This window comes from Lampetra planeri, unplaced genomic scaffold (assembly GCF_965212315.1).
Source record: "Lampetra planeri unplaced genomic scaffold, kcLamPlan1.2.h2 scaffold_1222, whole genome shotgun sequence".
In the NCBI taxonomy this organism is placed as follows: domain Eukaryota; kingdom Metazoa; phylum Chordata; class Hyperoartia; order Petromyzontiformes; family Petromyzontidae; genus Lampetra; species Lampetra planeri.
Genome location: NW_027613937.1, coordinates 7,841 through 30,279, shown reverse-complemented (window position 1 = coordinate 30,279; position 22,439 = coordinate 7,841). Strand labels below are relative to the sequence as shown.

Below are 22,439 nucleotides of genomic sequence, written 5' to 3'. Positions count from 1 at the left end.
ACATCTCCCAGCCACCGTGATGATAATGATGAGAGAGACACGCAAACTCCAAATACACAGCAGCAGGCGTCAGGGTCGGGATCGAACCCACGACCTCCTGCATACTAGGCGAGGTAGTTAACATTTCCTAGCCACCGTGATGATGATGAGAGAGAGACACCGCAAACTCCAAATATACAGCAGCAGGCGTCAGGGTCGCGATCGCGGTTAGAAACCTGGAGCCCGATCAGAGCTCCGGCCACATCCAGGCAGGGCACCCGGGGTGATGCCTGGGGGCGTCGCCCGGGCAGGGTAACACCCCTAAGGTCAAACCCAGCCAAATTGTCATTGTCCCTACCTGGGTGCAGGTAACGGGGTGACACCCGGAGTGACACAGGTGATGCCCGGAGTGACACGGGTAACGCCCGGGGTGATGGCCAGGGTGACGTGGGGTGACGCCCGGGGTGACGGCCAGGGTGACATTGGGTGACACTGGGTGTGACCCTAGGGTGACCTCGAGGTGACACCGGGTGTGACCTTAGGGTGACCCCGAGGTGACACGGGGCGGTACCCGGGGTGGTACCCGGGGTGGTACCCGGGGTGGTACCCGGGGTGGTACCCGGGGTGGTACGGCGCTTGGGGTTCCACACAAAGACAAAGATCCCCCACATAGCCCTTAAGGGCTGTCTGCTTAGCACCGATGAAGGCCAGCACGGTACACGAGGGGAGGGAGTGGCAACCGCCATGCGCGGCCACCTTTGTCTCCCTAGTGGCGATGTTTAACACACTGCGTACTCATTTAAGGCTGAGCCGATCTACGGTGGACAGGATCGTTTAGGATATTCACCGCCACCGATGTTGGTGGCTGTGAGCGGGAATCGAACTCGGGGACGACGGGTTCGTAGCGCGGGGTGCTAACCACTGCGCCACCACTCACTACACAATAGCTTACAAGACAAAGGCACACCTGAACACATGCTCACTGCCCTGAATACACACTCACCCACACCGCTAATACACCTTCACACACATAAAACCGCTGTTAAGAAGCAGTAAAGATAGTGATCCAGTCATAAACCCCATGCACGCACGTGCCCACACACACACACAGCCCTGATCACACAGACTCACAATGACAGATAACCGCCCCCCCTTCCCTGTATAGTCTGAACAGACTTGTGGGCCAAGTGCTATTGTCCAGTAGCACCTATAAAGGTCGATAGGGCACACGAGGGGGTGGGGGTGGCCAGCACCATTACCCAGGTACTCCTTTGAGGCTGGGTCGACGCAAGGAGAGGCCCAGGACAGATTCCGATAATCGTCGCAGGTTCTGACCGCGAGCGGGAATCTAACTCTGGAGGCCGGGTTGGTGGCGCAGCCGCGCAAACCGTCGTCTTACCGCTCCCCACCCACAGCTGCACTACCAAGACAAAGCCGCCAACCAACACATGACAACAACAACAACACGCCGACACTCACAAACCCTCGCGCTCATTGTGCGTATACGTTACGGATTTGAAGATTTAGTGACTGCAAGGATTAATACTCGTAGTTTTATCGGTAAAGTCACGTAGGTAAAAAATTAAATTAAAATGAATAAAAAAATATATATTATTTTATTTTTCTTATTGGTTCTTTCGGTAAAGTCACGGAAGAATGGAAATAATAAAATAATAAAAATAAAACATTATAAAATAATTCTCACGACGTTTTGGCCACAACGCAAGCAGCCTTCCTCAGGTGTAGAACAGGTCTGTCGAGAATACAGAGTCTGAATTCTACGTGACTTTACCTAAAGAACCAAGAAGATGAATCCCTGCAGTCACAAAAGCTTTAAATCGATATTTTATTTTTATTAATTTAAATTTCATTTTTTACCTACTTGACTTTACCGAAAAAACTAAGAGTAAGTATACGTTACGCTTTCACCACCAATGTAACAATTCTCAACCTGTTACTTCTGGGTGTAGACGCGGTCGAAATCGGCTGCGTCGGGTGGCGAGCTCGCGACACGTTTTACGTTCACGCGATCAAACCCGTTGGAAACCTGCAGCCCGATTCCGAGCCGAGACCACATCCAGGCAGGGCACCCACGGTGATGCCTGGGGTGACGCCAGCCAAATTGTCATTGCACCTACCTGGGTGTAGACACGATCGACACCCAGGTAGGTACAATTTGGCAATTTTCAGCGATGCCCTCCGCCACCCGACAGCCAATCGAATCCAGTTGTCACGTCGTGGCAAAATACGGATGACCGATGAAGTTTTTTTTTCAGCGAGGACGAGGAATGTTGAAAAGAGAGCACATTTTTTTGCTTTTTGTACGACGTTTCGTAGGCGATTACACACCCAGCGGCAGCAGCAGGAGCTCTGATCTTGCATCTCAACATCCATCCTCCTCCTCCGGATTTGCACGAAGGCCCAAAATCGATTTGGTCAAAAGTTATTCGCCCGACGCGGCAACTTCGCGCGGCTGGCTCTGTCGGGTGGCTGAGGGCATCGGTTAAACAATGTGAGCATTGCACCTGCGACCCGGTCTACGGCCAGGGGTAACCGATTGTGAACCATCACCTCACTCACATACACACACGCAGCAGAAGCAGCAGCAGCAGCCGTTCGCCACTTCACGCTCGTGCCATGCTAGGTGCACACGCACGCACGACTAATACTCACACAGCCACCAATAGCTATAATTCGGCACGAGGTGGCGGTAACGTGTACCAGGCTAGGTGCACTAAGGGGTCACAGAGGGGGGGGGGTAAGGGCATGCAAGCAGGGGGTCATGTGACAGGCAGAGACAGATGTTGCGGGTTAACAGGCAGCAACAACAACGCTCACTCACCACTGTGCCGACACACACAAAGACAAAGATCCCCCGTATGGCTTTAACAGACTGTTGGGGCAAGTGCTGTTAGCGAGTTGCACCTATGAAGTCCGGAACGGAACACGAAAGGAGTGGGTGGCCAGGACCACGCCTGGCCGCCTTTATCTCCCTAGTGGCGATGTTTACACACCACACCAGGTACTCATTTAAGGGCGAGTAGACCTAGGGGAGGTCCAGGACCGGTTCAGATAATCGTCACTGGTGTTGGCCTTGAGCGGGAATCGAACCCGGGTCGCCAGGGATTGTTAGCAGCAGTGCGTTCACCTTACCGCTCTCTACACACACACAGTCTCACCTCACACACACACAGGCTCACCACACACACACACGCACACAAAAGGAACACAACCCCACATAACACACAGTCACACACAGAGCAGACACTGGCACACCTCACACACACAGCAGACGCACACCTCACACACACAGAGGCTCACCACACACACACAGCAGACACACACACGCACACAAGAGGAACACAACCCCACACAACACACACAGTCTCACCACACACACACACACTTACACACACAGCAGACACTGGCACACCTCACACACACACAGCAGACACACACACTTCACACACACACACACAGTCTCACCACACACACACAGCAGACACACACACTTCACACACACACACACAGCAGACACACACCTCACACACACAGTCTCACCACACACACACAGCAGACACACACACTTCACACACACACACACAGTCTCACCACACACCTCACAACACACACACACAGCAGACACACACACTTCACACACACACACACAGTCTCACCACACACACACAGCAGACACACACACTTCACACACACACAGTCTCACCGCACACACCTCACAACACGCACACACAGCAGACACACACCTCACACACACACACAGAGGCTCACCACACAGTCTCACCACACACACAGAGAGTCTCACACCCCACACACACGATACACAATAGTATATCACCTCTTCACACACACCCTTCACACACACAAACAATAGTCGCACCCACAGAATACACTTACAGCACTGGCAACACACACACACACAAAGATCCCCGTATAGCCTCAGACTTTTGGGGCAAGTGCCATTAATCGAGCACCTATGAAGGCCAGCAGTATAGATGTTTACACACCGCACCAGGTACTCGTTTGAGGCTGAGTAGACCTAGGGGAGGCCCAGCACCGGTTCAAATAATCGTCACCTGGGCCGTGAGCGGGAATTGTCCTTGTGGGTGACGAGCATCCACAAAGACAAAGATCCCCCGTATAGCCTGAACAGACTGTGGGGGCAAGTGCTGTTAGCCAACACACGCACACTCACAACATCCCCTGGACACACACACACCCCACGCAGACAGACACACACACACAGCAACACATACCTTCACACGCAACTCGACATACACACATTGAAACACCCACCTCTAGACACACCACCGATACACGCACACACAAAGACAAAGATCCCCCGTGTAGCCTGCACAGACTGTAGGGGCAGGTGCTGTTAGCGAGCACCTATGAATGCCGTAACGGTACACGAGGGGGTGGGTGGCCAGAACCACGCCCGACCGCCTTTGTCTCACCCCAGTGGCGATGTTTACACACCACACCAGATATACACCTCTACACACACACACTACACACACCCTATACACACACACTACACACACTAACTACACAGACCACACACACACCCTATACACACACACACTACACACACCCTATACATACACACTATATACACACACACACCCTATACACACCCTATACACACACACTACACACACACTACACACACACTACACACACACAACACACACACCATACACACACACCATATACACACACACTCCACACACACTACACATCATACACAAACACCATACACACACTCTACATACACACCCGACTCGCACACACACCCTACATACACACCCCCTACTCGCACGTACGCACACCCTACACACACTCTACACACACACTACACTATATAGTACACACACACCCCCTACACACACCTTACACGCACACACACACACACATCCCCACTCCACGCACACACTCCACACACCCCCTATTCACACACTACACACCTCCCCTACACACCCCACACACACTCTACACACCACACTACACACACCACACACACACCCCCTACACTACACACACACTACACACACGGAGACGCTCCCCCTCTCTCTCCCCCCCACGCACTCCCCATGCGCCGCGTGGGGTCTCTGTGGATTCGGGGGTCGTGCGGGGGTCGTTCGGGGGTCGTTTACCAGCGGGGTTTGGCGAGGGGATCCCTCCCCCGCAGCCCCCGCCCCCCGCAGCCCCCCCCCCTTCTCCTTCCCATCAAACTCCCCGCATACCAGGAGCCCAGAGTGGTTTTATTTTGGGAATCATCAGCCACGTGGAGCCGCTGATGATTGGGGGGGGGGGCGGGTCTCCACCTCATCCTGGAGCCCCCCCCTCCCCTTGAGGCTCCACCAGATCCACGTCCACCACTAAACACAGCTCCACCATCAAACACTCACCTCCACCACATTCATTGCCCCCCCCCACTCCAACTCTCCCGTGCCCCCCCTACCCCCCACTCCAACTCTCCCGTGCCCCCCCCTACCCAACTCTCCCGTGCCCCCCCCCACTCCAATTCTCCCGTGCCCCCCCCACTCCAACTCTCCCGTGCCCCCCCCCCACTCCAACTCTCCCGTGCCCCCCCCCACCCCCCACTCCAACTCTCCCGTGCCCCCCCCCACCCCCCACTCCAACTCTCCCGTGCCCCCCCCCCCACTCCAACTCTCCCGTGCCCCCCCCCACTCCAACTCTCCCGTTATGACCCCCCCCCCCTCCCCTTGAGGCTCCACCAGATCCACGTCCACCACTAAACACAGCTCCACCATCAAACACTCACCTCCACCACATTCATTGCCCCCCCCCCCCTCTAACTCTCCCGTGCCCCACTCCAACTCTCCCGTGCCCCACTCCAACTCTCCCGTGCCCCCCCCCCACTCCAACTCTCCCGTGCCCCCCTCCAACTCTCCCGTGCCCCCCCCCCCCACTCCAACTCTCCCGTGCCCCCCTCCAACTCTCCCGTGCCCCCCCCCACTCCAACTCTCCAGTGCCCCCCCCAACCCTCGTTATGACCCCCCCCCGCCCCCCAATCCGCACCTTGTCCATCTCGTTGTGCAGCTCGGCCAGGGTGGGCCTCAGCATCTGCTCGCCCATGAGGCTCGCCGCGTTCGCGTAGAACTCGATGTTGGGCACCGCGTCCAGCGTGTTGTGCCCGAAGGTGCGCAGGTAGTACGTGTTGGAGTGGGAGTCGTGGGCGTGGGGGCCCCCCCCCCAGCGACGAGTCGCCCCCCTCGCTGCGCACCGTGTCCCCGTTCTGCCCCCCACCACCCAACAGCAGCTGGTGGTGGTGCTGGTGCGGTGGGGGGGGGGCCCGGCTGCTGCTGCTGAAGGTGACGGCGTCCGCCGCCGCCGTCCACGAAGTTGACGTGGTGAGGAGGCCCCCCCCCTCTGGGGGGCCCCCCCCCGGGCACCGAGCGACCCTCCTCGGGCCCCCGCTGCTGCTGCTGCTGCTCGGGGTAGCCGGGGGGGTCGTCGGGGCCCGGCCCCGAGGGGCCCCCCCCGCGGTGACGGAGCTCCGCGCCAGACGAGGACGAGGGGGAGGAGGCGGCGATGCCGGCAGCCTCGCAGACGACGTCCACGTGGAAGCGGCCCGCGCTGCCGGACTTCTCCATGGAGAGCGGGGAGAGAGGACGAGGGGAGCGAGGGAGCGGGGGAAGACCCGGGGGAGATGGGGGAGCGAGGAGATGGGGAGAGCGAGGGAGCAAGTCGGCGTGAGGAGGAGGAGGCTGGGGGACCTGGGGTTGAGGGTGAGGAGGTAGACGCGGGACCAGGATGGGGTGTCCCGCTTCTGGGTGAGGATGAGCGGATGAGGAAATCTCGATGTCTGGGTGATGGTGATGAGGAGGTTGATGAGGATGATGATGAGGAGGAGGCTGATGAGGAAGATGATGAGGAGGAGGTTGATGATGATGATGAGGAAGATGAGGAGGAGGAGGAGACGACCACGGGTTGCTCCACTCTCCGAGTCGTGCGACTCTGAGGCGCGAGTCCTCGCGCCTTCTTTAATAACCTCCCCCCCCACGCGGGGGGGGGCTCACGCCACTCCCATTGGCCACGCGAGGATCACGTGCGCAGCCGCGGCCAATGAGCGCGAGGCTTAAAACTGGGGGGGGGGCGGTAGAAACAGAGGGGGGAAAGGAGGGGGGTTGGGGGGGTGTGACGTCACCGCCACTCATTCATTCATCAAACTCGACGCGCACAGCGTGGGATACACGGTACAGGAGCTCCTCGACTTACGAACATTCGACTTACGAACCGTCAGAGATACGAACAAACCTGTCCCGTACGTCCACTTGCACGTTCGGACCGAGAGTCGTAAGTTCAACCGCGCCGCGCAATAGACGGTGGTGTCATTACCCAGCATTGCCAGCATTTCTCATTTTCACGAACATTATCAACCTCCGTTATTTCTCAGAAGCGTACGAGTGGTGAAAGTGTTGATGGTGGTAGTAAGAACCAGCGGCATCTACATCTACAGGAGATTATACAACTTTTAAATCCATTCCCCGTGTTTAGCGGCCGTCCATAAATGAAATTAAGCGATTTTGGACGATTTTTGACCCTTCGTCACACGGCGTCACATAAAGTCAGACCCCCCCTCAAATATGACGTCACAAAGCTCTGCCCCCCCCCCAAAAAAAAATATAAAACATGCTTCAAATCGTTTTAAACCATTGTCATTGTGCGTATTTAATGTGGCGCTGCACTCTGATGTTGTAGAATATTTGTTTTATTAAAAAGTCTATTTAATTAAGTAGAACGTGTTGTCTATATTTATTTAAAGTTGCGAATTTTGATGTGACGTCATATTTCTCAACCCCCCCCCCCCCCTCGTCACACATCGTCACAAATGTCTGACCACCCCCCCCCCCCCCCGGTGCGTGACGTCATTTATGGACGCCCCCTTAGTGTACACGCCGTACAACGTGTTTTGGAATCGATAGCAGTAAAGTTGGACTTACGAACAAATCGACTTACGAACAGACCCCTAGAACCTAACTCGTTCGTAAGTAGAGGAGTCCCTGTACCAGAATAACGCACCTGGCACGGCACGCGACGCGGGGTCAACGCCGTTCCTCACCCAATGACCCTCGCTGGCCAACTTTCACTCAACAACATCAAGCACATCAATAACTGTTTTTGTTCTCTATCTGTAGAACTGCTCGTTGTTGTTGTTGTTGTCGTTGTTGTTGTTGTTGTGTTTTGTTGTCCTTCCCCCGCACCTCCAATTCGCGCGTTTGGCTACGTACAGTGCAGAAAGAAGTTCGTCATACAGCTATAATGCGACATCAACATCATCCTCAAAATGAACAATACGTCATCGTCACATGAGTGAGCCAGCTGTGTGGCTGGATGTAGGCGATGGGACTATGTCGAGAGGTCGGCTGTGCGTAGCTAGAGTAGAGGCGCATTTATCAGGGACGTGCGGTCAGGGGAGGCAGGGGAGGCAGAGCCTCACCTGTCATGAAAATAGCTGTTACTAAAAGTAAAAAAAGAACAATCAAATCAAATAAATATTAAGATTTTTCTACTGATTTGTGTCATAAATGTCATTTCTGCACGATTCCAATAATTTCTATTGTCAAAATCGCCAAATTTGCGGAGCTCCGCTGCAAATACAGGGAGAGACGAGAGGTGAGGCAGCGACGAGCTCAGCCTCCCCTCTGATTGCGCAACCCCTCAGTAACTGGATGGAGCGCGGGCAATAAGCGCGCGCCTGTTACTATCTCAGTATGTCACCAATGTAATGTCTGTAGACCCCTTCATTTCATGTCCTCGTCTTCCATACTCCAGGTAACTTATTTCACGTATGTGTATAAAGCTATTTCGGTTCGCTGGTCTCGTCATGAAACTGCAATGAAAAAGCACCAGGGGAGGCAGCGATCACATCTGCCTCACTGAGGGGGACGTGTCTAACACGCCCCCTTCAGTGAGGACACGCCCTCCTCCGTGAGGCCACGCCCCCCTTAGTGTGTGAATCTGGCTCTGACACTAGTCAGTGCTTCCCCAGCCATTGACCTCACCGCACGTCACTGGTGTGTATGTATATTGCCCAGTGTTTTGCCCAGTGAGAGGATACATATAGATATGTATCGGCCTGTGTTGTGCCCAGTGTTAGAATAAATAAGTAGCCCTCGACACGACGTGTCTCGGAAGCCGCTCATGACACATACTGACATATATTTGCTACATATATACATACATATATTACTGATAGGAACCTCCTGGTTACACCAGTCCACAGGGGATTATTGTGTCCATCCGTCCGTCCGTCGTGCATCCAAAAATGGGAGGGGTGGGGCTGGGTGGAGAGGGGAGGATGGGGAGGGGCTGGGTGGGGAGGGTGGGGAGGGGCTGGGTGGGGCTGGGTGGAGAGGGGAGGGTGGGGAGGGGCTGGGTGGGGGGTGGGAGGGGTGGGGCTGGGTGGGGAGGGGCTGGTCACCCCGTGGTGCCCTTATAAAACTCAACGTTTAACCTACTCACGCCGGCTTGTGCCCGCCCTCACAGTCGGCCATATTTGCGGAATACACCACGCCGCCGTTGACCCTGCAGGCCATTGACCGAGCAACCCAACGTTCCTACCAGCTCCCTCCGCAGGAATGTGTTTGCTACATATATACATATATGTGAGCAGCACGTGTATTTAAAGCAGTGGTTCTTACCCTTTACTGTGCATTGCGCAACCTGCACCCCTTTGGCTCTCGGAAAGGTCATCTCGTACCCCCAGGGAGTGCGTGCAGCTCAGGTGAAGAACTGCTTTCAAGTAATAGAGGAATGTTACGTGCATTGATTGTGTGCATTCGCTGTGCACACATGAGGTGTGCACATCGGGTGTGTACATGTGTTGTGTACATCTGTTGTGCGCATCTGATGTGTAGACATTTGGTGTGTACATCTGTTGTGCGCATCTGATGTGTAGACATTTGGTGTGTACATCTGGCGTGTACCGGACGTATGTTGTGCATGTGCGTTGTGTGTATCTGTTGTGTGCCGTACATCTGTTTTGGAATGTTGGGTGTGGACATATTCGCACGCCTTTTGCATCCCACTGGGATGTTTGCACACAGCGTTGGTGTACGGTGGGTTTTCTGTAATATTTTGCTGCCTTTTCTTGGATTTTCTGTTTGCACTTAGTCACATATTCACTTTAAGATGTTTTTTGTTCGTGTTTTTGTTTTTTGTTTGTTGCGGTTGCACCCGATTCGAGAGCCGAATGGCTCACAGGGCTATACCTAATAAATGAACTTGAACTTGAACTTTCGATTTCAAGCTTTCGTGACTGCAGGGATTCATCTTCTTGGTTCTTTCGGTAAAGTCACGTAGAAGGGAAGCAATACAATAATAAAAATGAAACATAATAAAATTTATTTTATTATGTTTTATTTTTATTATTTTATAAAACATAATAAAATTAATGTTATTATGTTTTACATAATAAAATTAATTTTATTATGTTTTATTTTTATTATTTTATTACTTCCCTTCTACGTGACTTTACCGAAAGAACCAAGAAGTTGAACTTGAACTCTTTCCCCGCGTGCTAATGACATACTAGACTGTGGCTGGCTGGTGGTGCCATGCTGAAGGGCCTTAGGAAACAAATATACTGTATAGTGTAAAATTGGCGACGTTTCGTGCAATCGCCCTTCTAATTACCAGCGAAACGTCGTACTACTCAAATTGTAATTGTTGTGGATTTGCTCTCCAACACGCCGGTGGGCTGAATGAGTATCTACTTGGCGTGTTGTTTGCGAGACAAATCCCTGACTAAGTGTCTGTGTCGGGTGGTGGAGGGTTACGACACATTTATACTTAGGGGCCGCCCATAAATTTTGGACGATTCATGACTCCCCCCCTCGTCACACGGCGTCACAAAAAGTCAGACCCCCCCCCCCTTAAATATGACGTCACAAAGCTCTGCCCCCCCCCCAAATCAAACATGCTTCAAATGGCTTTAAACTATTGTCATTGTAGTGCGTATTTAATGTGGCGCTGCACTCTGATGTTGTAGGAGAAAACATTTATTAAAAAGTCTAATTAAGTAGACGTCACGCACCTAGAGGGGGGGGGGTCAGACATTTGTGACGATGCGTGACGAGGGGGGGGGTTTGAGAAATGTGACGTCACATCAAAATGCGCAACTTTAAATAAATATAGACAACACGTTCTACTTAATTAAATAGACTTCTTAAAAAATGTTTTCTCCTACAACATCAGAGTGCAGCGCCACATTAAATACGCACTACAATGACAATAGTTTAAAGCGATTTGAAGCATTTTTTATTTTTGGGGGGGGGGGGGCAGAGTTTGTGACGTCATATTTGAGGGGGGGTCTGACTTTTGTGACGCCGTGTGACGAATGGGGGGGAGGTCAAAAATCGTCCAAAATCGCGTGACGTCATTTATGGACGGTCCATTTTACGTAAGCACGGGGGCGGGGCTACCTGGGTAGTGGGCGTGGCCAACGGGAGGAAGTTTCCCCGCAGTCGCGTGACGCCATCCGCGCGCGCGCGTCAAGTCGTGATGACGTCACGCACTTCCCCTACCCAACATGGCCGCCGGTCAAGGTTCAAGCGCGAGGCCCGGGGGGGTCGTCCTGCAAGAGTCGCGGGCGGGAGAGGATGGCGGATGGGGGGGGGTGTGTGTGTGAGTGGTGGGAGGGTCACCCCTACCCAACATGTCCGCCACGCGAGAGGAGGGGGAGGGTCACCCCTACCCAACATGGCCGCCGCCACGCGAGTCTCATAACACGTCACGAGGCCTCCCATCACGTCAGTTCCTCCACTGCCCACGTGTGGAGGAGAGGGCGGATAGGGGAGCGAGCGAGAGGAGAGAAGAGAGAGGAGAGATCGGAGCGAAACGTCGAGGAGTAAGAAGTAGGGAGAGAGGCCACTCGCGGCGTGAGAACACTGCGAGGTGAGAGACCCGGTGGTGGTGGTGGTGCCGTGCTGGTGGTGGTGCCGTGGTGGTGGTGGTGGGGTGGTTGGTGGTGTTCCCTGTAGCTCTAGATTTGAAGCTTTCGTGACTGCAATGATTCATATTCTTAGGTTTTTTCGGTAAAGTCACGTAGGTAAAAAATTAAAATTAATAAAATAAAAATAAACGTCGTGATTTTACTTTTATAAATTTAAATTTTTTACCTACGTGACTTTACCGAAAAAACCTAAGAATATTCCCTGTAGCTTTGGTGGTTGTGGTTTTGCCGCCCTGTGGGTGTATGAGGCCTCGTGGTTCGTGGTGGTTGTGTGCGGGTGGAAGTTCCAACCGGTATGGGGCTTCAAAGCGGGACGATGATCGATGCCCACCCAGGCTGCGTTCAAGGAATGGCAGAGGTCGCAAACGCGTTTTGATTCCTTACCCGTACCCGGCCGCACCAGGGTCGCAAATGTGTACCCGTACCCTACCCGTGCCCTACCCGTGCCCTACCCGAAATGAGTGACAAACGGTTACTCACCAGTGACTCACGGCTACTCGTACCCGGCCGGGTACGAGTAGCCGGGTATCGGGTAGGGTACGGGTATCGGGTACCCGGTTGCGACCTCTGAGGAATGGCCCCCTGTTGGTCAACGATCTTGTTCTGTGCATGACAATCGGCATGTTCTGTTTACGTGACGAACCTTACTAATTAGCTGTATAAGGTGGTGGCGGGTTTAACGACACATACGCGATCTAAGGGGCCGTCCATAAATGACGTCACGCACCTAGGGGGGGGAGAAATGTGACGTCACATCAAAAAGCGCAACTTTAAATAAATATAGACAACACGTTCTAATTAATTAAATAGACTTTTTAATACATGTTTTCTCTTACAACATCAGAGTGCAGCGCCACATTAAATACGCACTACAATGACAATAGTCTAAAGCGATTTGAAGCATGTTTTATTTTGGGGGGGGTCAAAAATCGTCCAAAATCGCGTGACGTCATTTATGGACGGCCCCTAACCCAAAAACACCTTTATTGTGGATTATATTGGTCGCGAAAGCCGACTTAGTAGGTGTTAAACTGGTAATAGCTGGCGTTGGAGTTGAAGTTTTCGTGACTGCAAGGGCCCATACTCTTTGTGTTTTTTTGTGACTTAACCGAAAAAACCAAAGAGTTGGAGTTGTTGATAATTGATAATAGTTTTTTTACCCTTTTATCTGGCAACAAAACTGCCACCTTTTTTACGAGGAGTCATGTTTGCATAGACCACAATACCCGCAGTCATAATGCAAACAAAAAACATAACTCTGATAATGTGTGCAAAGGTGTCAGTTTTGTTGCCAGATTAAAGGGTAAAACCCCAATTATGTTTTTTTTACTGGCAAATGAGGTTCCAATGGTGTAAACGCTTACCCCGAGCTCTCATACTCTGATGGTGCATTGTCTTTGAGTTGTGCGCCTTTTGGCGTCATCTGGTCCAACACCATGTGAGACTAGGCTCTAAGGAAAGCTGTCTCGGGTGTGGACCAATCAACTTCAAGGACAGTGCATACATTATCAGAGGTGTGTTTTTTCTTTGCATTCCGACTGCAGGTATTGTGGTCAATGCAAACATGACTCCTCGTAAAAAAGGTGTCAGTTTTTTTGCCAGATTAAAGGGTAAAAAAACAATTACCATGTTTTTTTTACTGGCAAATGAGGTTCCAATGGTGTGAGTTGGAGTTGTTGTTGCTGATCCGTGACCGCGCTACGAAGAGATGGGGCCTCCTCTCCATCAGCCCCACAAACACCAAGGGCTTCGCCTCGTCGTTTTCCCTCCCTCCACTTCCCGTGAGCGATGACGCAGCTTGTTGAGAGGGTGCTGCAGAAGAAGGCTGAACGATTTGGGGGAAATATCTAGTTGCGATTTTACCGACAGATTTTGCGATTTGATTTGCGATTACATTTTTTAAAGTCGAGCTTCAGTTCCATATTCACTGTGTAATAGATTTTAAAACGTGTGATGGAGCATTACTACATGATACTGTACCATCAAAATATTAACTGCTCGAAAAATTCTAATGCAAGGATGAGAACTTAAATGATATGAATTGCTTCCAACATGTATTTATAAAAATGTTTTAATTGAAGTAGAACAATCAAACATAAAACAATTGTTGAGTTAAATGAATAAAGTTCTAATAACAAATAAAACAATTCCAATAACAAAGTAACAGGACTTTTGAAATCGCCAAAAATCGCAGCCTTTGCGATTTGCTAATCGCATTGTTTCAAATTTTTATTTGAAATCGATTCATCGTTCAGCCCTACTGCTGCAGCAGTGTGGGCAGTGTGCTCACGACCCAGATCCGGTTTGGCAGCAGGAGGTCTCACTCTCATCAGCTTCGTAACGCTGTGTGGAAGCTAAGTTTGGCTTGTCGCTCCGTGTGGTTTGTCGCTCCGTGTGAAGCTTCGGGTCTTCCCAGTCACGGTTATGGCTCCTCATTCTTGTGAAAACGTGGAGCCCTCTCAAAGAACATCTGCGCCGGTTATAAACATTCAGACAGGCCTGCCTACAAACCAATCCTGGGTTTAACCGGGCTGGTTTGTGTGAGCAGCTCACAGATCATTGAAAGATCTGGACAGTCCCATCAAGTGAGCTCCTCCGGCAGGCGAGGCTGCGTTGGCTTGGTCACGTAGCCCGCATGCCCAGCCACCGCATGCCCAAGCAGCTTCTGTTTTGGCCGGATCGAGAGGGCTAAATGGGCACCGCACAGGCAGGAGAAGAGATGGAGTAATATGGTACAGAAGGATGTGCAGCTGAGTGGACTTGCTGATGACCGGCACCAGCAGTGTCAAGATCGGCCTCCGTGGAGGAGGCTCGTGAAGGACGCTACTGGGCAGTTGGAGGCAGTCGCCCTCCAGCAACAACGGAGGGCGGAGGAGCGACACTCACAACAACGAGCGGAGCGCCGGGCGGATAAAACGCAGAAAGGTGGCACAGTGCGAGCACAGCTGGTGGTGAATCTGTCGGTCATCTCCATCAGTCAACCCATTGCACCACCAGGGTCAGTTCCGTGACCGCCTGCCAGAGGGCCTTTGACACCTCACGGCACAATCACCGGGGTGACTTCACCACTTAGTGGCTAACAGCGGTTGTGTTAACACCGTGGTGGTGGTGGTGGTTTTCGCCCTGTAGGTGATGGTTGTGGTGGGTTTATGAGACCCGTGGTGGTGGTTGTTCGTTGTGGTGGTTGTGGTCGGTTTCTGAACCATGTGGTGGTGTATCTTCTTGGTTCTTTCGGTAAAGTCACGTAGAAGGGAAACGTCGTGAGAATTATTTTATTATGTTTTATTTTTATTATTACTTCCCTTCTACGTGACTTTACCGAAAGAACCAAGAAGATGAATCCCTGCAGTCACGAAAGCTTTAAATCGAAATCATGTGGTGGTGGTTGTGGTGGGTGTATGAAGCCCGTGGTGGTGGTGGTTGTGGTGGTTGTGGTGGGTGTGGTGGGTGTATGAACCATGTGGTGGTTGTTGTCGCCCTGTAGGTGGTGTCGGAGGAGCGGGGGGGGCCATGACGCGCTGGGCGCGCGCTAACAACGCGCACAGGAAGCGGCCGGGAGACGCCACTCCGTGGGAGGTGCAGCAGCAGGAACAGAACCAGGAGACGCGGGAACAGAACCAGGAGACGCGGGAACAGAACCAGGAGACGCGGAAAAAGGCAAAGAAGGCAAAGTACGAGGACCCGGACGTGAACGGGTTCCTGGCGGCGCAGCGCGCGGCAAGGGCGGGGGGAGCGGGCGACGGCGCCGGGGTGGACGCCGCCACCGCGGGGAAGAGGGAGCGGCGGCGCGAGGAGCGGAGACTGCGGAGGCAGCACAAGAAGCTGGGGAACATGGTGGGCCACGGCGGGGGTGGGGGGGGGGGGGTCCCAGGGTGCGGCCACGGTGGGGGGGGGGGGTCCCAGGGGGCGAGGGTGTGGCGCGAAGTGAGAGTGCGGTGGTGGCGCGGGTTCTCATCCGGTGTGTGAGTGAGTGTGTGAGTGAGTGCGTGAGTGAGTGTGTGAGTGTGTGAGTGTGTGAGTGAGTGAGTGTGTGAGTGCGTGAGTGAGTGAATGAGTGTGTGAGTGTGTGAGTGCGTGAGTGAGTGAGTGTGTGAGTGAGTGAGTGTGTGCGTGAGTGAGTGAGTGCGTGAGTGAGTGCGTGAGTGAGTGCGTGAGTGCGTGAGTGAGTGACTGAGTGTGTGAGTGAGTGTGTGAGTGAGTGCGTGAGTGCGTGCGTGAGTGCGTGAGTGAGTGCGTGCGTGAGATAGTGCGTGAGTGAGTGCGTGAGTGAGTGCGTGAGTGAGTGCGTGAGTGAGTGCGTGAGTGAGTGCGTGAGTGCGTGAGTGTGTGCGTGAGTGTGTGCGTGAGTGCGTGACTGAGTGAGTGAGTGAGTGCGTGAGTGAGTGTGTGTGTGAGTGAGTGCGTGAGTGAGTGCGTGAGTGAGTGCGTGAGTGAGTGCGTGCGTGAGTGCGTGAGTGAGTGCGTGAGTGCGTGAGTGAGTGCGTGAGTGAGTGCGTGAGTGAGTGCGTGAGTGAGTGCGTGAGTGAGTGCGTGAGTGAGTGCGTGAGTGCGTGAGTGAGTGCGTGAGTGCGTGCGTGCGTGAGTGCGTGAGTGCGTGCGTGAGTGCGTGAGTGAGTGCGTGAGTGCGTGCGTGAGTGAGTGCGTGCGTGCGTGAGTGCGTGCGTGAGTGAGTGCGTGCGTGCGTGCGTGAGTGCGTGCGTGCGTGCGTGAGTGCGTGAGTGAGTGCGTGAGTGAGTGAGTGCGTGAGTGCGTGAGTGAGTGCGTGAGTGAGTGCGTGAGTGAGTGCGTGAGTGAGTGCGTGAGTGTGAGTGAGTGTGTGAGTGAGTGAGTGCGTGAGTGAGTGCGTGAGTGCGTGGGTGAGTGCGTGGGTGAGTGCGTGAGTGCGTGGGTGAGTGCGTGGGTGAGTGCGTGGGTGAGTGCGTGGGTGAGTGCGTGAGTGCATGAGTGAGTGCGTGAGTGAGTGCGTGAGTGAGTGCGTGAGTGAGTGCGTGCGTGAGTGCGTGAGTGCGTGAGTGCGTGAGTGCGTGAGTGAGTGCGTGCGTGAGTGAGTGCGTGCGTGAGTGAGTGCGTGCGTGAGTGAGTGCGTGCGTGAGTGAGTGCGTGCGTGAGTGAGTGCGTGAGTGAGTGAGTGCGTGAGTGAGTGAGTGCGTGCGTGCGTGAGTGCGTGAGTGAGTGCGTGAGTGAGTGCGTGAGTGAGTGAGTGAGTGCGTGAGTGAGTGAGTGAGTGAGTGCGTGAGTGAGTGCGTGAGTGAGTGCGTGAGTGAGTGAGTGCGTGCGTGAGTGCGTGAGTGAGTGAGTGCGTGAGTGAGTGCGTGAGTGAGTGAGTGCGTGAGTGAGTGCGTGAGTGAGTGAGTGCGTGAGTGAGTGCGTGAGTGAGTGAGTGCGTGCGTGAGTGCGTGAGTGAGTGAGTGCGTGAGTGAGTGCGTGAGTGAGTGCGTGCGTGAGTGAGTGCGTGAGTGAGTGAGTGCGTGCGTGAGTGAGTGCGTGAGTGAGTGAGTGCGTGCGTGCGTGAGTGCGTGAGTGAGTGCGTGAGTGAGTGCGTGAGTGAGTGAGTGAGTGCGTGAGTGAGTGAGTGAGTGAGTGCGTGAGTGAGTGCGTGAGTGAGTGCGTGAGTGAGTGAGTGCGTGCGTGAGTGCGTGAGTGAGTGAGTGCGTGAGTGCGTGAGTGAGTGCGTGAGTGAGTGCGTGAGTGAGTGCGTGAGTGAGTGCGTGAGTGAGTGCGTGAGTGAGTGCGTGAGTGCGTGAGTGAGTGCGTGAGTGCGTGAGTGAGTGCGTGAGTGAGTGAGTGCGTGAGTGAGTGCGTGAGTGAGTGCGTGAGTGAGTGCGTGAGTGAGTGAGTGCGTGAGTGAGTGAGTGCGTGAGTGAGTGCGTGAGTGAGTGAGTGCGTGAGTGAGTGCGTGAGTGAGTGAGTGCGTGAGTGAGTGAGTGCGTGAGTGAGTGAGTGCGTGAGTGAGTGAGTGCGTGAGTGAGTGCGTGAGTGAGTGCGTGAGTGAGTGCGTGAGTGAGTGCGTGAGTGAGTGCGTGAGTGCGTGAGTGAGTGCGTGAGTGAGTGAGTGCGTGAGTCCGTGAGTGTGTGAGTGAGTGCGTGCGTGAGTGCGTGCGTGAGTGCGTGAGTGAGTGAGTGAGTCCGTGAGTGTGTGAGTGAGTGCGTGCGTGAGTGCGTGAGTGAGTGAGTGCGTGAGTGAGTGCGTGAGTGCGGCGTCGGCAAGAGTGTGGTTCTGGTGAGAGCGTGGTGAGAATGCGTTGCGGTTGAGGACGTGATTAAAAGTGCGTTGTGGTTGAGGACGTGGTTGAGAGTCGGTGTGCGCATGGTGTGCGGTGCCCCAGGTGTGTTTCCAGTGCCGGGAGCCAGGCCACGGCGTGGCCGACTGCCCACGCGACCCCGAGTCCGGTGCCGGCATTTGCTTCCGCTGCGGCTCCACGGAGCACGAGCTGGGGGCCTGCAGAGCTCGGATAGACGCCCTCGCCGGTACTCGCCACGCTCGCCACCCACTCTCGCGCCAATCGTACCGACCACTCACCGACCGCTCACCGACCACTCACCGACCGCACTCGCCCACGCCAGGCACCCACCAACCCGCACGAACCACCCACTCGCAACCCACCGCGCACACTCGGCACACACCACTCTCGAACCACCACACTCGCTGTTGTGTCGAGTGACGGGCGAGTGACGGGCGAGTGTTGCGGTGTGCGCACAGGGGAGCTGCCCTTCGCCAAGTGTTTCATCTGCGGAGAGATGGGTCACCTCTCTCGCTCGTGCCCAGACAACCCCAGGGGCCTCTACGCAACAGGTGAGGCCCTGACCACACCGCTCACCACACCGCTCACCACACCGCTCACCACACCGCTCACCACTCCGCTCACCACTCCGGTCACCACACCGCTCACCACTCCGCTCACCGCACCGCTCACCGCACCGCTCACCGCTCCGCTCACCGCTCCGCTCACCGGTCCGCTCACCGCACCGCTCACCAACACTACATTCGGCCGCCATGCACGTCGACACCATGCTCACCACCACCTCCGCTCACTGCCAGGACTGCCACTTCACCATTCCACAACCACACTCGCCATCACCACTCCCCAACACAACCATTACCACCGCCCCACCTGCTCGCCGCGACCCCACCCGCTCACCGTGACCCCACGACCCCCCCGCTCACCGTGACCCCACGACCCCACCCGCTCACCCTGACCCCATGACCCCACTCGCTCACCGTGACCCCACCCGCTCACCCTGACCCCGCGACCCCACCTGCTCACCACGACCCCACCCGCTCACCGTGACCCCATGACCCCACCCGCTCACCGTGACCCCACGACCCCACCCGCTCACCCTGACCCCGCGACCCCACCCGCTCACGTGACCCCACGACCCCACCCGCTCACCGTGACCCCGCCCGCTCACCGTGACCCCACGACCCCACCCGCTCACCCTGACCCCGCGACCCCACCTGCTCACCACGACCCCACCCGCTCACCGTGACCCCACGACCTCACCCGCTCACCATGACCCCATGACCCCACCCGCTCACCCTGACCCCGCGACCCCACCTGCTTACCACGACCCCACCCGCTCACCCTGACCCCACGACCCCACCCGCTCACCGTGACCCCACGACCCCACCCGCTCACCGTGACCCCGTGTCTGTAGGCGGTGGCTGCCGGGAGTGCGGTTCTGTGGAGCACTTCCACAAGGACTGCCCCCTGGCGAAGCGCGGTGAGTGAAGCCGGAGCCACCTCCCCCCCGTGTTTGTGTCTCCTTGCGCCACCACCTCCTCCACTCGTCTCCTCGTGACGGCCGTGCGTCCACCTCTTCCACCGTTTCTATCTCCACCCCCCCCGTCTGGCACCACCGTCTCTACCCGTTCCATCGTCCGTCTCCTCCACCATCCCAACAACGTCCACCTCCACCACCGTCTCTGTCCCTTTTGTCGATCTCCGTGTCACCGCCGCCCCCAGGTCGGTCACATCTCCGTGCCTCCGCGTGCAGGTGGCGCCGCGTCGGCGCTGACGCTCACCGTGTGGGAGGGGGGCGGCAGCGCCGACGCCGACCCGGCCCTGGAGGCCGAAGCTGCGGCCGCGGCCGCGGCCGCCAAAGCCCCTCGGGCCGTCAGGGCCCCCCCGTGTCGTCACCTTCTAGCGAGCCGTCGGCCGGCGCGGACAACGACGCAGAGAACAGCGCAGCGGGCGACGACGCAGCAGGCAACAACGCAGCAGACAACGACGCAGGCCACTCGAAAGCTTCCAGAAAATACATTTAATAAATAAACAGGAGGTTACAAAGAGAGGAGGCGGCGGGGGGAGGAGGCGGCGTGGGGGGGGGGGCGGCGGCAACGTTAGGTTTGCGAGCGAGTTGGGGGCACCATGGGTTTGGCAGAGCCCCCCCCTCCCCGCAGGCCGTGCGTCCTGGGGGGGTGACGGGGGGTGACGGGGGGGACGCGGCGAGTTGGCGGCGAGTCCGCACGGTCTCCTTATTGACATGCGCGCGCCGCGGTCCATTACTAGCGAGCGGGAGCAGGGGGGCACTTGCTGCCCCCCTCGTAACCCCCGAATCTGCGGCCGTCTCACCACAGGGGTTCCCAAACGCGCCCCGCTCAAGACCCCCCCCCGCCACCCACCGAGTAGCCAGAGTTCCATGCCCAGTGAGGCGCTGTGGGTGATCGGCTGCGTGGGTGATCGGCTGCGTGGGTGATCGGCTGCGTGGGTGATCGGCTGCGTGGGTGATCGGCTGCGTGGGTGATCGGCTGCGTGGGTGATCGGCGGTGGTGCCTGCTGGTGACGTGTGGAGGATGCACGCGCGCCAACTCCCCAACCCTTGTCCAATAACAGCGAACCCCCCCCCCCCCCTCCCCATTGTGAACATCACCCCGAGCACCGCGTGTGTCAGAGGAAGCGGCCCTGTTTGTGAAGGTTGTTAGGGTGGGTGCGCGGTTGGGCAGGAACAGATGCAGAGACATGGACAAACCCCCGTGTAGCCTCAACAGAATGTTGGAGGAAGTGCCGTTAGCCGGCACCGATGAAGGCTGGCACGCTACAGGGGATGGGTGGCCAGCTCCATGCCCGACCGCCTTTGTCTCCCCAGTAGTGATGATTTTTACACACCGCACCAGGTGTTCATTTGAGGCTTAGTCGACCTAGGGGAGGACCAGGAACGGTTCAGATAACCGTCACGGGTGTTGGCCCTGAGAGGGAACCGAACACTGGGTGGCCACACACATATTGTGACACGTATGTGGCCAACACCACGCCCGGCCGCCTTTGTCTCCCCAGCGGCGATGTTTTTTACGCACTGCACCAGGTACTCATTTGAGGCTGAGTCGATCTAGGTGAGGCCCAGGTCCGGATCAGATAATCGTCTCTGATGTTGGCCGTGAGCGGGAATCGAATTCGGGTCGCCAAGTTTGTCGCGCAGCGCGCTAACCGCTGCACCACCGCTCCCCACAGATATACACGCTCATGCAGTTGGGCAAATGCCTGCCCTGGTTGCTGGTAGCCCCACTTGGCTTTGTTGCTCTGCAGGAGATCAGCGGAAGGGAGGGATCATGAATTCTCTCTCGCCTGCAAAGCATCCCCCACCATTCTCGACAGCCGTGTTGCTTTAGTTGTGTGGAGATGCAGCGGAGTTGGAGAGTTTGAGCACGTGGCGCAGGAGAGGTTGCGAAGCACTGCGGTTAACACACCAAACCACACCAACCATACCAGCAGCAGCAGCAGCAGCACAACCACGTGCATGGAGTAATCTCGTTCACTTTGTCAGTAACGAGAGATGTATTGTCATTAATTTAAAAATAAAAAAACATGTACTTTCACTGTTCCCGCGACCCTCTGCCCGTGATAATCTCCCGCGACCCCCACGGTTTGGGAACCGCTGCAACTCTGTTAGAGGCCTTCAGAGACCCACGGAAACCCACGTGTTTCACTCCCAAAGGACTTGCAAAAGCCGCGTGGCACACACACCACCCCCCCCTGGCGTCTCCTGAAGGCTGGGAACGCTTGTGCTCAATCTGGGGTGATGGTTTAGACGATGCGCGTGACGGTGCACGGTTAAAGAGTCACACGCGTGTATTTACATGGTCGCGTGTGTAGTTAGTGTCACTTGTATATACAGCCTCGCACACGCGTGTGTGTGTAGCAGTAACAGCATTACATGTGCGTGTGTGTAGCAGTTAGTGTCATGTGTGTGGCAGTTTCAGCGACACGTACGTGTGTGCAGTAGTAGCCACAGCCTCGCACAACACGTGTGTGTGCGCGAGTCTTAACATGTGTAATTGTGGCGACAGCACGACACACGTGCGTGTGTAGTCGCATGTCAACGTCGTTAAACACGTCACGTAAGAGGTAGTCGCGTGTGACCAATCCTTACACTCGTGTGGAGTCCGCGTATCAGCGTGGCAGTCAGATGTGTGAGTGGCCGTCACTCGTATGACAGCGGTGGTCACGTGTGACTAATTGTT

The 22,439-nt window shown here is 55.4% G+C and overlaps 1 protein-coding gene across 2 annotated transcripts; it reads left to right on the top strand.

The window, feature by feature from the left end:
• Window positions 1–11,775: 11,775 nt before the first annotated feature.
• LOC144738912 (zinc finger CCHC domain-containing protein 9-like) lies at window positions 11,776–21,799 on the top strand. Of its 2 annotated transcripts, none has more exons than XM_078621912.1 (6): window positions 11,776–11,922; window positions 15,465–15,814; window positions 18,307–18,448; window positions 18,681–18,773; window positions 19,637–19,702; window positions 19,976–21,799. In XM_078621912.1, the coding sequence occupies exons 2-6, from the start codon at window positions 15,491–15,493 to the stop codon at window positions 20,251–20,253; spliced, it is 903 nt and encodes a 300-aa protein (XP_078478038.1). In that variant the 5' UTR covers window positions 11,776–11,922; window positions 15,465–15,490; the 3' UTR covers window positions 20,254–21,799. The 2 variants fall into 2 exon arrangements, with proteins under 2 accessions (XP_078478038.1, XP_078478040.1); XM_078621914.1 differs by lacking the exon at window positions 11,776–11,922 and adding an exon at window positions 13,620–14,978.
• The last annotated feature ends 640 nt before the right edge of the window (window positions 21,800–22,439 follow it).